The sequence below is a fragment of the Procambarus clarkii genome, chromosome 73 (genome assembly GCF_040958095.1).
Source record: "Procambarus clarkii isolate CNS0578487 chromosome 73, FALCON_Pclarkii_2.0, whole genome shotgun sequence".
Lineage (NCBI taxonomy): Eukaryota > Metazoa > Arthropoda > Malacostraca > Decapoda > Cambaridae > Procambarus > Procambarus clarkii.
In genome coordinates, this window is record NC_091222.1 from 14306520 (window position 1) to 14325566 (window position 19047).

At 44.5% G+C, this 19047-nt stretch overlaps 1 protein-coding gene across 2 annotated transcripts in view; it reads left to right on the top strand.

Annotated features, from left to right (window-relative positions):
• LOC123774193 (flotillin-1) overlaps window positions 1–19047 on the top strand; it is a 156223-nt gene that overhangs the window by 68569 nt on the left and 68607 nt on the right. For both annotated transcript variants that reach the window (XM_045768339.2, XM_069312679.1), the window contains exon 4: window positions 2441–2584. In XM_045768339.2, coding sequence (XP_045624295.2) covers window positions 2441–2584 — 144 coding nt within the window. The remainder of the gene's footprint in view (window positions 1–2440; window positions 2585–19047) is intronic.

Below are 19047 nucleotides of genomic sequence, written 5' to 3' on the forward strand. Positions count from 1 at the left end.
GCTAGCTTGGCCTGGATGTCGACGCGCTTATCTGGCCGGTCACGATGGATTACGTAGAACAAATTGACAAGTTCCGGGCTGAACGTCAGGTTAAATCATGCTGACGATTCACCACAACGTATCCTAGACTCTGCCACCAAACGAGTTGCTCAATTCCACAACAAGTCTTCACGCCGCACTCAGGCGCCTTCCTCTCACGCCGACGCCTCCACTCGTTCTCTAATGGCGTCTCTCCCTCCCCGCGTCCCGCATTCGCCATACAAATTATTCACCACGAATAATATTATTTCTCGCAGTTGTGGCTAAAATGCTTTGATAAAGACTGGGTTATAATTCTAGGGAGTTAAATATTATTACTTTCTCGTTTTACGATGGTAAACGAGAAATGGAGATGATTTTAATTCTCTCCATGGCATTCACGCGTGACGTTAAATTTATTACCAGATAACAGTTGTAACTAAAAACGCTCGATTTGGCATTATTTGGGAGTCATGTTATCTGTAAATAATTATCACACAGAATACTGTTGTTTTCAGAGAATCAAACTCAATTCTCTAACACACTGGATATAAATGTGTTTATTTTGGTAAAATCTGATGCAATACTGGTGTTTGGTTACGTAAGAATTCTAGCATTATTGTACAGATACAATTATTAGTTCATGTGAACCCTACGGTTGGTTAATTTTAGTTACTACAGCAATTAGTAGATTTTAGTAATAATTAATAATAATACAACTGTATTGTATTAGTGTTGGAAATTTCCAACACTGACCAACCCTGTGTGTGCCGGCTACCCCTGGAGACTAGCATCTTCACACGAGAACTATGCAATTTAATATGCTCTTTGTGAACTGCTTCTGCGACGTCAACGTTCCATTGTTAATGAGCTTGACTCATGGCTCTGGTCCTATGCATACTGTGGTGGTCGAAAAACCAATAGTGGCTGTTTCTTATCTCTAGCAGATTTTCGACTGTAGTTTTACTGGGTTCTCAGTCATATTGGTGTTACATTATATGACCGTGCGGACACTGCCGCTATGGAGGCCATCCGTAGTCGGCTCTGGCGTGTATTGGCAATACACGCTTAACTCTCAGGCACTTAATGGAATACTGCTCTGCTCCTTATTGTCCGAATTACATTGTCCTTCGTACAGTTGTGCACCTTCCTGTAGAATGTTGTGATTTTCAGGAATCAGAGAGCAAGACGATTGTATGTCTTACTTTTTAATATCTCTTGAAGTCATTTGTCCCTCTATAGAATCCTTGGCGATTCTGATAACATGAATATGTTTTATGATCTTTTGTTTTCGTATTGGCATCCTCAATACTATTTAGTGCTTTCTGAATATTCTGCGACACTGATGGTGCTACATAGTCTCCCCGGCTTGGTGCCTTCTTTTGATCACTAATTACTCGTGCTTCATCCATTATGGCATCCTCACTGTCCTGGTGTCTTGTGCTTCATCCATTATGGCATCCTCACTGTCCTGGTGTCTTGTGCTTCATCCATTATGGCATCCTCACTGTCCTGGTGTCTTGTGCTTCATCCATCATGGCATCCTCACTGTCCTGGTGTCTTGTGCTTCATCCATCATGGCACCCTCACTGTCCTGGTGTCTTGTGCTTCATCCATCATGGCATCCTCACTGTCCTGGTGTCTTGTGCTTCATCCATCATGGCATCCTCACTGTCCTGGTGTCTTGTGCTTCATCCATTATGGCATCCTCACTGTCCTGGTGTCTTGTGCTTCATCCATCATGGCATCCTCACTGTCCTGGTGTCTTGTGCTTCATCCATTATGGCCTCCTCACTGTCCTGGTGTCTTGTGCTTCATCCATTATGGCATCCTCACTGTCCTGGTGTCTTGTGCTTCATCCATTATGGCATCCTCACTGTCCTGGTGTCTTGTGCTTCATCCATTATGGCATCCTCACTGTCCTGGTGTCTTGTGCTTCATCCATTATGGCTTCCTCACTGTCCTGGTGTCTAGTGCTTCATCTGTTACGATATATCACTGACTAGTGCTTCATCTATTATGACATCCTCACTAATCTGGTGTCTAGTGCTTCATCTATTATGGCATCCTCACTACCCTAGTGTCCAGTGCTTCATCTATTATGGCACCATCATTGTTCGGGTGGCTTGTGCTTCATCTATTATGGTATCATCATTGTCCGGGTGGCTTGTGCTTCATCCATTTCTTCATCTTTATCCATTCATCATCATTCTTGTTTTTGTCCTCATCTCCACCTTCATGAATATCATTTTAACAAGGTTATTTTTCTTCATAATTGCCTTCTCAGTTTCCTATCTCCTGTTTGCTAGTTTTCAGAGTACAATACTTAAACTAATTAGTAATTAGTTTTTCTTTCCATAATTGCTTAGGTTTACTTATAATGAATGAGGTGATAATACTAGCCATTGTTGTGTTGTCGCAGGTCAAGATCAGCACGCAGCACCCCGATATGCTGGCTCTGGCCTGTGAACACTTCCTGGAGAAAGATCAACAAGAAATTGCAGCGCTCATCACTGCCACATTGGAGGGGCACCAGCGTGGCATTATGGGCACCATGACTGTGGAGGTGGGTACCTGTGGAGGTGGGTACCTGTGGAGGTGGGTACCTGTGGAGGTGGGTACCTGTGGAGGTGGGTACCTGTAGAGGTGGGTACCTGTAGAGGTGGGTACCTGTGGAGGTGGGTACCTGTAGAGGTGGGTACCTGTAGAGGTGGGTACCTGTAGAGGTGGGTACCTGTAGAGGTGGGTACCTGTGGAGGTGGGGGGTCCCTGTGGAGGTGGGGTCCCTGTGGAGGTGGGTGCCTGTTGAGGTGGGTACCTGTGGAGGTGGGTACATGTGGAGGTGGGTACCTGTAGAGGTGGGTACCTGTGGAGGTGGGTACCTGTGGAGGTGGGTACCTGTGGAGGTGAGTACCTGTGGAGGTGGGTACCTGTGGAGGTGGGTACCTGTGGAGGTGGGTACCTGTGGAGGTGAGTACCTGTGGAGGTGGGTACCTGTGGAGGTGGGTACCTGTGGAGGTGGGGGGTCCCTGTGGAGGTGGGTACCTGTTGAGGTGGGTACCTGTGGAGTGGGTACCTGTAGAGGTGGGTGCCTGTGGAGTGGGTACCTGTAGAGGTGGGTGCCTGTGGAGGTGGGTACCTGTGGAGGTGGGTTCCTGTGGAGTGGGTACCTGTAGAGGTGGGTACCTGTGGAGGTGGGTACCTGTGGAGGTGGGTACCTGTGGAGGTGGGTACCTGTGGAGTGGGTACCTGTGGAGATGGGTACCTGTGGAGGTGGGTACCTGTGGAGGTGGGGTACCTGTGGAGGTGGGGTCCCTGTGGAGGTGGGGTCCCTGTGGTGGTGGGGGTCCCTGTAGAGTGGGTACCTATGGAGGTGGGGTCCCTGTGGAGGTGTGGGGTCCCTGTGGAGGAGGGGGGTCCCTGTGGAGGTGGGGGGTCCCTGTGGAGGTGGGTGCCTGTACTTACCTAATTGTACTTACCTAATTGTGCTTGCAGGGGGTGAGCTCTGGCTCTTTGATCCCGCCTCTCAACCATCAATCAACAGGTGTACAGGTTCCTGAGCCTATTGGGCTCTATCATATCTACACTTGAAGCTGTGTATGGAGTCACCCTCCACCACATCACTTCCTAATGCATTCCATTTATCTACTACTCTGACACTGAAAAAATTCTTTCTAACGTCTCTGTGGCTCATTTGGGCACTCAATTTCCACCTGTGTCCCCTAGTGCGTGTGCCCCTTGTGTTGAAAAGTCTGTCTTTATCTACCCTATCAATTCCTCTGAGAATCTTGTATGTGGTGATCATGTCCCCTCTAACTCTTCTGTCTCCCATTGACGTGAGGTTTAATTCCCGTAGTCTCTCCTCGTAGCTCATACCCCTCAGTTCTGGTACTAGTCTGGTGGCAAACCTTTGAACCTTTTCCAGTTTAGTCTTATGCTTGACTAGATATGGACTCCATGCTGGAGCCGCATACTCCAGGATTGGTCTGACATATGTGGTATATAATGTTCTGAAAGATTCCTTACACAAGTTTCTAAATGCAGTTCTTATGTTAGCCAACCTGGCATATGCCGCTGATGTTATCCTTCTGATATGAGCTTCAGGGGAACAGTCTGGCGTGATGTCAACCCCCAGGTCTTTCTCTCTCTCTGACTCTTGCAAGATTTCATCTCCCAAATAATACCTTGTATCTGGTTTCCTGCTCCCTACACCTATCTTAATTACATTACATTTGCTTGGGTTAAACTCTAACAACCATTTGTTCGACCATTCCTGCAGCTTGTCCAGGTCTTCTTGAAGCCTCAAGCTGTCCTCCTCTGTCTTAATCCTTCTCATAATTTTGGCGTCATCAGCAAACATTGAGAGGAATGAGTCTATACCCTCTGGGAGATCATTTACGTATATCAGAAACAGGATAGGTCCAAGTACAGAGCCCTGTGGGACTCCACTGGTGACTTCACGCCAATCTGAGGTCTCACCCCTCACTGTAACTCTCTGCTTCCTATTGCTTAGGTACTCCCTTATCCACTGGAGCGCCCTACCAGTTACTCCTGCCTGTTTCTCCAGCTTATGCATCAGCCTTTTATGGGGTACTGTGTCAAAGGCTTTCCGACAGTCCAAAAAAATGCAGTCCTCCCATCCTTCTCGTTCTTGCTTAATCTTTGTCACCTATCGTAGAATTCTTTTAAGCCTGTTTGGCAAGATTTACTCTCCCTGAACCCATGTTGATGGGTTGTCACGAAGTCCCTGCTCTCCAGATGTGTTACTAGGTTTTTTCTCACGATCTTCTCCATCACCTTGCATGGTATAGAAGTTAAGGACACTGGCCTGTAGTTCAGTGCCTCTTGCCTGTCGCCCTTTTTGTATATTGGGACTACATTAGCCATCTTCCATATTTCTGGTAGGTCTCCCGTTTCCAGTGACCTACTATACACTATGGAGAGTGGCAAACAAAGTGCTCCTGCACACTCTTTCAATACTAATGGTGAGATTCCATCCGGCCTAACAGCCTTTTTCACGTCCAGCTCCAATAGGTGCCTCTTGACCTCATCTTTTGTAATTTCGAACTCTTCCAAGGTCGCCTGGTTTGCTGCCACCTCTCCTAGCGCCGTGACCTCTCCTTGTTCTATTGTAAAGACCTCCTGGAACCTTTTGTTGAGTTCTTCACACACCTCTTTGTCATTCTCTGTGTACCTGTCCTCACCCGTTCTAAGTTTCCTCACTTGTTCTTTCACTGTTGTTTTCCTCCTGATGTGACTCTGTAGTAGTTTTGGTTCGGTCTTGGCTTTATTAGCTATATCATTTTCATGCCATTTCTTAGCTGCTCTTCTCACACTAACATACTCATTCCTGGTTCTCTGGTATCTCTCTCTACTTTCTGGTGTTCTGTTATTACGGAAGTTCCTCCACGCCTTTTTGTTCAGCTCCTTTGCTTTCATACATTCCCTATTAAACCACGGATTGTTCTTTTGCTTCTCGGTTTTTTCCTGTCGGGCCGGGATAAACCTGTTTACCGCCTCCTGACACTTTTGGGTGACATAGTCCATCATGTCTTGTACGGACTTAGTTCTGAGTTCTGTGTCCCATGGTACATCCCTTAGGAATGTATTCATTTCCTCATAGTTTCCCTTTTGGTAAGCCAGCCCTTTGTTTCCCAATTCTTTTTTGGGGGAGATAATTCCTAGCTCAACCAGGTACTCAAAGCTCAATACACTATGATCACTCATTCCCAAGGGTGCTTCCAACTTAACTTCCCTTATATCAGACTCATTTAGGGTAAATATCAGAACAAGCAAAGCTGGTTCATCCTCTCCTCTCATTCTTGTCGGTCCCTTGACGTGTTGACTTAGAAAGTTTCTTGTTGCCACGTCCAGCAGCTTAGCTCTCCATGTGTCTGGTTCTCCATGTGGGTCTCTGTTCTCCCAATCTATCTTCCCGTGGTCATGGTTGAAATCTCCCATGATTAGCAGTCTGGATCCGTTCCTGCTAGCCACAGAAGCTACTCTCTCTATTATATTGATGGTGGCCATGTTGTTTCTATCATATTCCGGTCTGGGTCTTCTGTCGTTTAGTGGGGGGTTATATATATGACTACTACTATGATTTTCTGTCCTCCAGTTGTTATGGTGCCTGATATGTAGTCACTGAAACCTTCACAACTCTGATTAACCATCTCTTCAAAACTCCAACCTTTTCTTATCAGCAAAGCTACACCACCTCCTCCTCTTCCTTCTCTCTCTTTCCTAACTACATAGTAGTCCTGCGGAAACACTGCATTTGTTATGGTTTTTGTTAGCTTTGTTTCTGTGAGAGCTATTATGTCTGGGTTTTCTTCCAGTGCCCATTCTCCGAGTTCACTTGTTATATTTGTAATCCCATCTATGTTAGTGTACATTGCCTTGAAGCTCACTTTCTTCTGTTCATTTTTTGTCCCCTTCTTGGTGAGCATTCTGCTGGTGGGGAAAGCTGATTCCTGGGTGTGAAGATCTGTGAGGTGGTTTGCAGGGTCTCAGAGGATTTTGGGGTGGGGGTGAGGGTACAAGGGAAGGGGGGGACAGATAGGGTATGGGGTAAGGAGATAGGGGGGACATGGAGGATACTGGGTGAGGGAGGATAGAGAGGGTATGGGGTGAAGGGGGAGGGGGGAAGGCATGAGGGGTGACATGGTGGGAATGGGGGAGGGGTGACAGGGTCGGAATGTGGTAGGGGGGAGGGAGGGTTAGGTGAGCATTTGAGTGAGGGCAGGTAGGGTGAGAGGAAGGGAGGGTTTCTATGTAGAGGGAGGTTGTGGTGTTGCCCTCCCCTCTGGTGCTGCTGGGATGCTGGTTGTAGGTTCCCCTCTTGTTTCTGGGACTGTTGTGTTGGGGGCTGTGATTTCCTGGTTTACTCCTCTCTCCCTGCGCTTCCTCTTTGCCTCTGCTGCCCTAACTCTCTCCTCCTTCATCCTGTCCCTCTGCAGGAATACTTTTTTGTAACCCTCCACATACTGCAGATGACTCTTCCTTTCCAAAATAACCTCCTTCGTGGTCTCGTTTGTAAACACCACCTTTACCAGTCGGTTTCTGTCCTTGTTGTACCAGCCCAACCTGAAAACCTTCTCAATGTTTTGTTCAGCCCGTTCCATCTGTAACCCCTTCAGTATCCCATGTACTGCCTCTCTGTCCTTGCTATTCCATTCCTGCCTATTGGATCCTTCCTGTTCTTTGATGCCTACAACTACCACTGATCTTTTTCTTTCCAGCAGCTGACTGGTGCACCTTGCTGATTCCTGTGAGGTAGCTGCTTGCATGGCTTGCTCCCTCACTGTGTCCATTGCTTCTGAGCTCTTTCTCAGTATGTCTGCAAATGTTTCAGATACAGAGGCATTTCCTTCCAATGCAACATGACCACCTTCCCTTTGGATGATAATCTGTTGCTCAGCCTCTTCATTTTTCTCTGAGGGATTTGATCTCCTCCCTTGCCGAAGCCAGCTCACTTTGCAAGTTGTTAATTGTAATCCTCATTTCATGCGTCTCCCTCCTGAATTCCTCCAAAATTTGGGCTAACATTTCCATCGTTTGGTCACTTTGACTATTCCCTGTGTCCTTGGTGCATCCTCCTGCCATCTTGTAACTTTCCCTGATATGTTTTGTAGGGATGAGCAGGGGGGGGGGGGCAGAGAGAGAGAGAGAGAGAGAGAGAGAGAGAGAGAGAGAGAGAGAGAGAGAGAGAGAGAGAGAGAGAGAGAGAGATGGGGTGGGAGGAAGGAGAGTGTATGTCATTATCTATGGTGTCCAGTTGACGTGTAGGGGTAAGGGGGAAGTGTTACCCTGACTTGCTAATCCCTACACACACAGTACAATTCAGGTCCCAACTTGAGCTCACAGTGAGGTTACTGCCTCATTCTCTATTGATCTATCAAGATTACTATTCTATTATCGAATGAAATGCATTACATGTGACTACTGTATGATATTATATAGACCTTGCACACTTGTTGAAGACATTAGAGAGAGGCACTTACCAGTCACCACCAACAAACACAATTAGGCAGTTCCACGGCGGGTCGTCCCACTCTGGCCGTCAGGTCAGGTTGCTCCACGCGGTCCTCCACACTGTATATGCACCGGTGATGCCACTAGCTCCACTTTGGTTTCTTCGCGCTATCGCTAGCAATATGACTATGCTATGTTGCACCCTGCTAGCTACACACTGCGAGAGGCCAAATACTATGATCCAGCCTCTATAATCCTTCAATGTCCCAAGAAATTGACGAATTTCCACGGACCTCACTAATCGTGTGTGTCTCCTACCGGCGGCAGCCTACATTGGTGGAGATGGGTGACTGTGGAGGTGGGTCCCTGTGGAGGTGGGTTCCTGTGGAGGTGGGTCCCTGTGGAGGTGGGTGCCTGTGGAGGTGAATCCCTCTGCAGTTTACACGCTCCTTATCAAGGCACATTACCAGTCTTTGATGGTGCTGTTAAAGAAACAAGTGAACATCTATAGAAAACTAATAATATTTGCAATTTGATGCCAGTGTTTATATTAAGTTAATTTATTTTTTATTGTTCTTCATTTATGAAAAACATAAAACGAGATATTTACGTTTAATAAAACCAAAACATAACAGCATTAGTAATAAAGGTAAGATAACAATTTATAAATAAAGGTGGACCTGAATAATACTTGGATGAAAATATTAACATATGAAGGATAGTACCTGCATATATGTATAGTAAGTCGGTAAATGGAGGACACAGAAGATGCAAGAAATAGTGTGCGGTTTTGACAATTTGGGCAAAAACTTGACATCATCTAAATTTTAAGTTTCCAGGTTTAAGTTTTATTGTTATTATAACATATGAGTAATGGTCGTTCAGCAGAGAGTAGAATTCATATGCACTAACAAAACAGCACATACTATATATATTTATTGTAGAAACCATGCAGTTGAAAGATAAAAATACGAGAGAAATATATATATATATATATATATATATATATATATATATATATATATATATATATATATTTCTCTCGTATTTTTATCTTTCAACTGCATGGTTTCTACAATAAATATATATAGTATGTGCTGTTTTGTTAGTGCATATGAATTCTACTCTAATATATATATATATATATATATATATATATATATATATATATATATATATAAATATATAAATATATAAATATATATATATATATATATATATATATATATATATATATATATATATATATATATATATATATATATATGTCGTACCTAGTAGCCAGAACGCACTTCTCAGCCTACTATTCAAGGCCTGATTTGCCTAATAAGCTAAGTTTTCATGAATTAATTGTTTTTCGAGTACCTAACCTACCTAACCTAACCTAACCTAACTTTTTCGGCTACCTAACCTAACCTAACCTATGAAGATAGGTTAGGTTAGGTTAGGTAGGGTTGGTTAGGTTCGGTCATATATCTACGTTAATTTTAACTCCAATAAAAAAAAATTGACCTCATACATAATGAAATGGGTATCTTTATCATTTCATAAGAAAAAAAATAGAGAAAATATATTATTTCAGGAAAACTTGGCTTATTAGGCAAATTTGGCCTTGCATAGTAGGCTGAGAAGTGCGTTCTGGCTACTAGGTACGACATATATATATATATATATATATTAATATATAGGGGGTACCACTTTAGGTGCAAGTGTAGGGCCCCATAGCCTCAGAGAAGAAAATAGAGTACTCAGAGAAGACCTTGTGGATCCTCACTGAACACTTTTATATTTTCTTCTCCTACCACTCTTATTCTTTTGGTATTGTGTGTATATATATATATATATATATATATATATATATATATATATATATATATATATATATATATATATATATATATTATTAAATATGACCGAAAAAGTAAGATTAATAATTCTAACACGAATTTTCTCTATCTTTCTTACATTTCTTTTCACTGTTGATGGTAATTCAAAGATCAATTCTCCAAAATTAATTTTTATTTCTACTCTGACGCGACACTTGAGCGCGTTTCGTAAAACTTATTACATTTTCAAAGACTTTAGTTTACAAACACACAACTGAAACTGAATAGAGCTTACACATCTTCGAGGTTTATATCTACATTTGGGTGAGGGGGATGAGGTGAAAAACGAACTTTCAACAATGGGTATTCAATGGGTATTAAATTCCAACACAAGACAGAACACGAATCAATGGGTATTGAATGGAAGTAATTGTAGAAAGCCTATTGGTCCATATTTCTTGATGCTTCTATATTGGAGCGGAGTCTTGAAGTGGGTAGAATATAGTTGTGCATTAATTGGCTGTTGATTGCTGGTGTTGACTTCTTAATGTGTAGTTCCTTGCAGATATCAAGCCACCTGCTGTCGTTGTATCTATCGATGATTTCTGTGTTTTTTGTTAAGACTTCTCTGGTGATGGTCTGGTTGTGGGAAGAGATTATATGTTCCGTAATGGAGCCCTGTTGCTTATGCACCGTTAATCGGCTGGAAAGAGATGTTGTTGTCTTGCCTATATACTGAGTTCTTTGAGGCTTACAGTCCCCAAGCGAGCATTTGAAGGCATAGACGACATTGGTCTCTTTTAAAGCGTTCTGCTTTGTGTCTGGAGAGTTTCTCATGAGTAGATTGGCCGTTTTTTTTTTATCCTATAGTAAATCGTCAATTGTATCTTCTGATTTTTGTCTGTAGGGATAACGTTCCTATTAACAATATCTTTCAGAACCCATTCCTCCGTTTTATGAGCTGTGGAAAAGAAGTTCCTGTAAAATAGTCTAATAAGGGGTACAGGTGTTGTGTTAGTTGTCTCTTCAGAGGTTGCATGGCGTTTCGCCTTCCTTCTTATGTCTTCAACGAAACCATTGGAGAAGCCGTTGTTGACTAGGACCTGCCTTACCATACAGAGTTCTTCATCGACTTGCTTCCATCCTGAGCTGTGGCTGAGAGCACGGTCGACATAAGCATTATCAACACTCCTCTTGTACCTGTCTGGGCAGTCACTGTTGGCATTGAGGCACATTCCTATGTTTGTTTCCTTAGGGTAGACTGCAGTGTGGAAACCTCCGCTCCTTTCCATGACTGTTACATCTAGAAAGGGCAGCTTCCCATCCTTCTCCATCTCGTAAGTGAAACGCAACACAGAATTCCGCTCAAATGCCTCCTTCAGCTCCTGCAGATGTCTAACATCAGGTACCTGTGTAAAAATGTCGTCATCATACCTGCAGTATATGGCCGGTTTCAAGTTCATGTCGACTAAGACCTTTTGTTCGATGTACCCATGTAGAAGTTCGCAAACAGGACACCTAGGGGAGAACCCATGGCGACCCCATCTACTTGCTTATACATGTGCCCATCTGGGCTCAAGAAGGGTGCCTTTTTAGTACAAGCTTGGAGTAGTTTTTTTCAGAATGTTTTCTGGTATGTCAAGAGGAGTACAGGCCGGATCCTGATACACTCTCTCCGCTATCATCCCGATTGTTTCATTCAAAGGTACGTTGGTAAACAGTGATTCTACGTCCAACAAGGCTCTTATTCCTGTGGCCCGTGTTCCTCGTAGTAAGTTGACAAATTCTCTTGGAGACTTCAGACTGAAGGCGCAAGGGACACAAGGAGTCAGCAAGCCGTTGAGTAGCTTCACCAGTCTGTACGTGGGTGTGGGTATCTGGTTGATGATTGGCCAAAGTGGGTTTCCAGGCTTGTGTGTCTTGACATTTCCATACACGTATCCAGGTTTGTATTCCCCAATAATCTTTGGCAGGTGGAGTCCAGGTTTCTTGGCGTTCACAGTTTCGATCAATTTGTTGACCTTTGCTTTCAATTCGGCTGTAGTGTCCTTCGTTATCCATTGGAATTTAGTTTGATCAGAGAGTATGAAGTTCATTTTCGCCAGATATTCGTCTTTTTTAAGAATGACGTATATTGGCGACTTGTCACCTCTCCTGACAACTATCTCCTTGTTCTCACGAGGGCTCTTAGCTGCCGCTTTGAGCTCGCGGGACAGTATGGTGCTTCTGTAGTTGCCTCGATTCTTTCCTCCTTCCGCAATAAGTTCTGCTTGTAAGGTATCTTTGGTAGTGACCTTCTTTTGTGTCTCGATGTCGAATATGTCGTCCTCGATGTCTTTCTAGATGTAACAGTCATGGAAAAGAGCGGAGGTTTCCACACTGCAGTCTACACTAAGGAAACGAACATAGGAATGTGCCTCAATGCCAACAGCGACTGCCCAGACAGGTACAAGAGGAGTGTTGTTAACGCTTATGTCGACTGTGCTCTCAGCCACAGCTCAGAATGGAAGCAAGTCGACGAAGAACTCTGTAGGGTAAGGCAGGTCCTAGTCAACAACGGCTTCTCCAATGGTTTCGTCGAAGACATCATAAGAAGGAAAGTGAAACGCCATGCAACCTCTGAAGAGACAACCAACACAACACCTATACCCCCTATTAGACTATTTTACAGGAACTTCTTTTCCACAGCTCATAAAACGGAGGAAAGGGTCCTGAAAGATATTGTTAATAGAAACGTTATCCCTACAGACAAAAATCAGAGGATACAACTAACGATTTACTATAAAACCAGAAAAACGGCCACCCTACTCATGAGAAACTCTCCAGACACAAAGCAGAACGCTTTAAAAGAGACCTACGTCGTCTATGCCTTCAAATGCCCTCTTGGAGACTGTAAGCTCCAAAAAAAACAGTATATAGTCAAGACAACAACATCTCTTTCTAGGCGTTTAACGATGCATAAGCAACAGGGCTCCATTAAGGAACATATAATCTCTTCCCACAACCAAACCATCGCCAGAGAAATCCTAGTAAACAACACAGAAATCATCGATAGATACAGCGATAGCAGGCGGCTTGACGTCTGCGAGGCTCTACACATCAAGAAGTCAACACCAGCAATCAACAGCCAATTAATGCACAACTATATTCTACCCACCTCAAGACTCCGCTCCAATATAGAAGCATCAAGAAATATGGACCAATAGGCTTTCTACAAATCACTTCCATTCAATGCCCACTGTTTCGTGTTCTGTCTTGTGTTTAGGAATTTAATACCCTATTAATACCACCTCACCCCATCCACCTCACTCAAATGTAGATATAAACAAATCGAAGATGTGTAAGTTCTATTCAGTTGTGTATGTGTAAGCTAAAGTCTTTGAAAATGTAATAAGTTTTACGAAACGCGCTCAAGTGTCGCGTCAGACTAGAAATAAAAATGAATTTTGGAGAATTAATTTTTGAATTACCTCCACCAGTGAAAAGAAACGTACGAAAGATAGAGAAAATTCGTGTTAGAATTATTAATCTTACTTTTTCGGTCATATTTAATAATATATGTCTACAGGAAAGACTGCTACCAAAATATACTAATATATATATATTTATATTGTGCATTAATTTAATGCACAACTATATTCTACCCACTTCAAGACTCCGCACCAATATAGAAGCATCAAGAAATATGGGCCAATAGGCCCTTTGCAGTTACTTACATTCTTCCTTTAACTTACCCAATATTATACCCATTGTTTCGTGTTCTGTCTTGTGTTGAAAGTTTGTTTTCACCTCATCCAAAACTGTTGTAACATATCACCTCACATGATATATCATGAAGGTATATAAAGTGAAAGCCGTTTAAATTATAGCATAGTAGAACTCTAGTGTTTGCAGGTTATAGTTGCGTGTGTGTAAACTAAAGTCTTTGAAAATGTAATAAGTTACAACGAAACGCGTTCAAGTGTCGCTTCAGACTAGAAATAAAAAGGAATTTTGGAGAATTGATTTTTCAATTACCATCGACAGTGAAAAGAAACATGAGAAATATTGAGAAAATTCGTGTTAGAATTATTAATCTTACTTTTTCGGTCATATTATATATATATATATATATATATATATATATATATATATATATATATATATATATATATATATATATATATATATATATATATATATATATATATAATAATAATTATATATATATATATATGCGAACAAGCCTGAATGGTCCCCAGGACAATATGCAACTGAAAACTCACACCCCAGAAGTGACTCGAACCCATACTCCCAGAAGCAACGCAACTGGTATGTACAAGACGCCTTAATCCACTTGACCATCACGACCGGACATAATGAGGTGATAGCCGAGGCTATTTGAACCACCCCACCGCCGGCACTCGGATTGTTATCTTGGGCATAGCATTTTACCAAATCACCTCATTCTTTGGGGCACACGTGAGGAACACAAATGCGAACAAGCCTGAATGGTCCCCATGACAATATGCAACTGAAAACTCACACCCCAGAAGTGACTCGAACCCATACTCCCAGAAGCAACGCAACTGGTATGTACAAGACGCCTTAATCCACTTGACCATCACGACCGGACATAATGAGGTGATAGCCGAGGCTATTTGAACCACCCCACCGCCGGCACTCGGATAGTTATCTTGGGCTTACCATTTTACCAAATCACCTCATTCTTTGGGGCACACGTGAGGAACACAAATGCGAACAAGCCTGAATGGTCCCCAGGACAATATGCAACTGAAAACTCACACCCCAGAAGTGACTCGAACCCATACTCCCAGAAGCAACGCAACTGGTATGTACAAGACGCCTTAATCCACTTGACCATCACGACCGGACATAATGAGGTGATAGCCGAGGCTATTTGAACCACCCCACCGCCGGCACTCGGATAGTTATCTTGGGCATAGCATTTTACCAAATCACCTCATTCTTTGGGGCACACGTGAGGAACACAAATGCGAACAAGCCTGAATGGTCCCCAGGACAATATGCAACTGAAAACTCACACCCCAGAAGTGACTCGAACCCATACTCCCAGAAGCAATGCAACTAGTATGTACAAGACGCCTTAATCCACTTGACCATCACGACCGGACATAATGAGGTGATAGCCGAGGCTATTTGAACCACCCCACCGCCGGCACTCGGATAGTTATCTTGGGCATAGCATTTTACCAAATCACCTCATTCTTTGGGGCACACGTGAGGAACACAAATGCGAACAAGCCTGAATGGTCCCCAGGACAATATGCAACTGAAAACTCACACCCCAGAAGTGACTCGAACCCATACTCCCAGAAGCAACGCAACTGGTATGTACAAGACGCCTTAATCCACTTGACCATCACGACCGGACATAATGAGGTGATAGCCGAGGCTATTTGAACCACCCCACCGCCGGCACTCGGATAGTTATCTTGGGCATAGCATTTTACCAAATCACCTCATTCTTTGGGGCACACGTGAGGAACACAAATGCGAACAAGCCTGAATGGTCCCCAGGACAATATGCAACTGAAAACTCACACCCCAGAAGTGACTCGAACCCATACTCCCAGAAGCAACGCAACTGGTATGTACAAGACGCCTTAATCCACTTGACCATCACGACCGGACATAATGAGGTGATAGCCGAGGCTATTTGAACCACCCCACCGCCGGCACTCGGATAGTTATCTTGGGCATAGCATTTTACCAAATCACCTCATTCTTTGGGGCACACGTGAGGAACACAAATGCGAACAAGCCTGAATGGTCCCCAGGACAATATGCAACTGAAAACTCACACCCCAGAAGTGACTCGAACCCATACTCCCAGAAGCAACGCAACTGGTATGTACAAGACGCCTTAATCCACTTGACCATCACGACCGGACATAATGAGGTGATAGCCGAGGCTATTTGAACCACCCCACCGCCGGCACTCGGATAGTTATCTTGGGCATAGCATTTTACCAAATCACCTCATTCTTTGGGGCACACGTGAGGAACACAAATGCGAACAAGCCTGAATGGTCCCCAGGACAATATGCAACTGAAAACTCACACCCCAGAAGTGACTCGAACCCATACTCCCAGAAGCAACGCAACTGGTATGTACAAGACGCCTTAATCCACTTGACCATCACGACCGGACATAATGAGGTGATAGCCGAGGCTATTTGAACCACCCCACCGCCGGCACTCGGATAGTTATCTTGGGCATAGCATTTTACCAAATCAAAATGCTATGCCCAAGATAACTATCCGAGTGCCGGCGGTGGGGTGGTTCAAATAGCCTCGGCTATCACCTCATTATGTCCGGTCGTGATGGTCAAGTGGATTAAGGCGTCTTGTACATATCAGTTGCGTTGCTTCTGGGAGTATGGGTTCGAGTCACTTCTGGGGTGTGAGTTTTCAGTTGCATATTGTCCTGGGGACCATTCAGGCTTGTTCGCATTTGTGTTCCTCAAGTGTGCCCCAAAGAATGAGGTGATTTGGTAAAATGCTATGCCCAAGATAACTATCCGAGTGCCAGCGGTGGGGTGGTTCAAATAGCCTCGGCTATCACCTCATTATGTCCGGTCGTGATGGTCAAGTGGATTAAGGCGTCTTGTACATACCAGTTGCGTTGCTTCTGGGAGTATGGGTTCGAGTCACTTCTGGGGTGTGAGTTTTCAGTTGCATATTGTCCTGGGGACCATTCAGGCTTGTTCGCATTTGTGTTCCTCACGTGTGCCCCAAAGAATGAGGTGATTTGGTAAAATGCTATGCCCAAGATAACTATCCGAGTGCCGGCGGTGGGGTGGTTCAAATAGCCTCGGCTATCACCTCATTATGTCCGGTCAGTGATGGTCAAGTGGATTAAGGCGTCTTGTACATACCAGTTGCGTTGCTTCTGGGAGTATGGGTTCGAGTCACTTCTGGGGTGTGAGTTTTCAGTTGCATATTGTCCTGGGGACCATTCAGGTTTGTTCGCATTTGTGTTCCTCACGTGTGCCCCAAAGAATGAGGTGATTTGGTAAAATGCTATGCCCAAGATAACTATCCGAGTGCCGGCGGTGGGGTGGTTCAAATAGCCTCGGCTATCACCTCATTATGTCCGGTCGTGATGGTCAAGTGGATTAAGGCGTCTTGTACATACCAGTTGCGTTGCTTCTGGGAGTATGGGTTCGAGTCACTTCTGGGGTGTGAGTTTTCAGTTATATATATATATATATATATATATATATATATATATATATATATATATATATATATATATATATATATATATATATATAATTTTTTTTTTTACCTAGAAGGGATATATATATATATATATATATATAATTTTTTTTTTTTACCTAGAAGGGATATATATATATATATATATATAGTAGTAGGCATCCTTCAGTCTCGGGAGACTATGGAGTTGCGCCCTAGTTGTCAATCCTGGTGCAGCGTCTGGTGTGACTGATGAGGCCAATCCGAGAGTGGCAGTCCATCCCACACCGAGCACAAACGAAGTCCGATTCTGGTCTGTCTTCCTGGTTACCGGCTTTCCTTCTCTGTCTCTTTGCCTCCGATTCCTTGGCAAGTGACTCCTCGAACTTGGAGAGACCTCGTTGAACAGACTGCCTCCAGGCTGAACGGTCTGTAGCCAGTGTCTCCCATATAGCAAGATCGACGTCCATGGCTTTCAGGTCCCTTTTGCATACGTCTTTGTACCGTAGCTGGGGCTTGCCTACTGGACGCTTTCCCTGCCTCAGCTCTCCATACAGGAGATCCTTGGGGATCCTGCCGTCGCCCATTCGCACAACGTGCCCGAGCCAGCGCATTCGTCTCTGTTTCAGCATTGTGTACATGCTGGTGATTCTTGCTCTCCCCAAGACGTTGTTGTTTGTCACCTTGTCCTGCCAGGTGATGTCCAAGATGTGTCGAAGGCAGCGCATGTGGTAGGCATTCAGCCGTCTTTCCTGACGGGCGCGGAGTGTCCAAGACTCACTGCCATAAAGGAGAGTGCTCAGGACACAGGATCTGTAAACCTGAATCTTAGTATACTCAGTTAGCCTATTGTTGGCCCACACTCTCTTTGTCAGTCTGGACATGGTAGTAGATGCCTTACCGATGCGTTTGTTTAGCTCCGTATCAAGAGAGAGGGAGTCAGAGATTGTGGAGCCCAGGTACACGAAGTCGTGAACAACTTCCAGTTTGGAATCAGAGATGCCGATGTCAGGTGGGGAGTCCACTCCTTGTCCCATGACTTGTGTTTTCTTCAGACTGATGGTGAGTCCGAAAGCCTGAGAGGCCTCGCTGAAGCGGGTTATGAGCCGTTGGAGGTCTTCAGCTGAGTGGGCAGTGACTGCTGCGTCGTCGGCAAAGAGGAAGTCGCGCAGACACCTCAGCCGAACCTTTGTCTTGGCTCTCAGCCTGGCGAGGTTAAAGAGCTTCCCATCCGACCTGGTCCGGAGGTAAATGCCTTCCGTGACAGATCCGAAGGCGTGCCGCAGCATAACTGCGAAGAAAATCCCGAATAGGGTTGGAGCCAGTACGCAGCCCTGCTTTACTCCACTTCGGATGTCAAAGGCGCCTGATGTTATGCCATCAAAGACCACGGTGCCCCTCATGTTCTCATGGAAAGATCTGATGATGCTGAGGAGCCTGGGTGGGCATCCGATCTTGGGGAGGATCTTGAACAGGCCATCCCTGCTGACGAGGTCGAAGGCCTTCGTCAGGTCTATGAAGGCTACAAAGAGTGGCTGCTTCTGTTCCCTGCATTTCTCCTGCAGTTGTCTGAGGGAAAAGACCATGTCGATGGTGGACCTGCCAGCTCTGAATCCACATTGTGATTCTGGATAAACTCTCTCTGCAAGTACTTGGAGCCTCTTCAATGCGACTCGAGCAAACAGCTTTCCGACAATACTGAGGAGGGAGATTCCACGGTAGTTGTTGCAGTCGCCCCTGTCACCTTTATTCTTATACAGTGTGACGATGTTGGCATCCCTCATGTCCTGTGGCACCTCTCCTTCTTCCCAGCAGAGGCAGAGAATTTCGTGCAGCTCCATGAGCAGGCTACCTCTGCAGCACTTCAAGGTCTCAGCAGGAATGCCATCTTTGCCAGGAGCTTTACCAGAAGCAAGGGAGTCTAGGGCATCGCTGAGTTCTTCCAGGGTCGGTTCACTGTCGAGCTCCATTAACACAGGCAGACACTCAATGGCGCTCAGGGCAT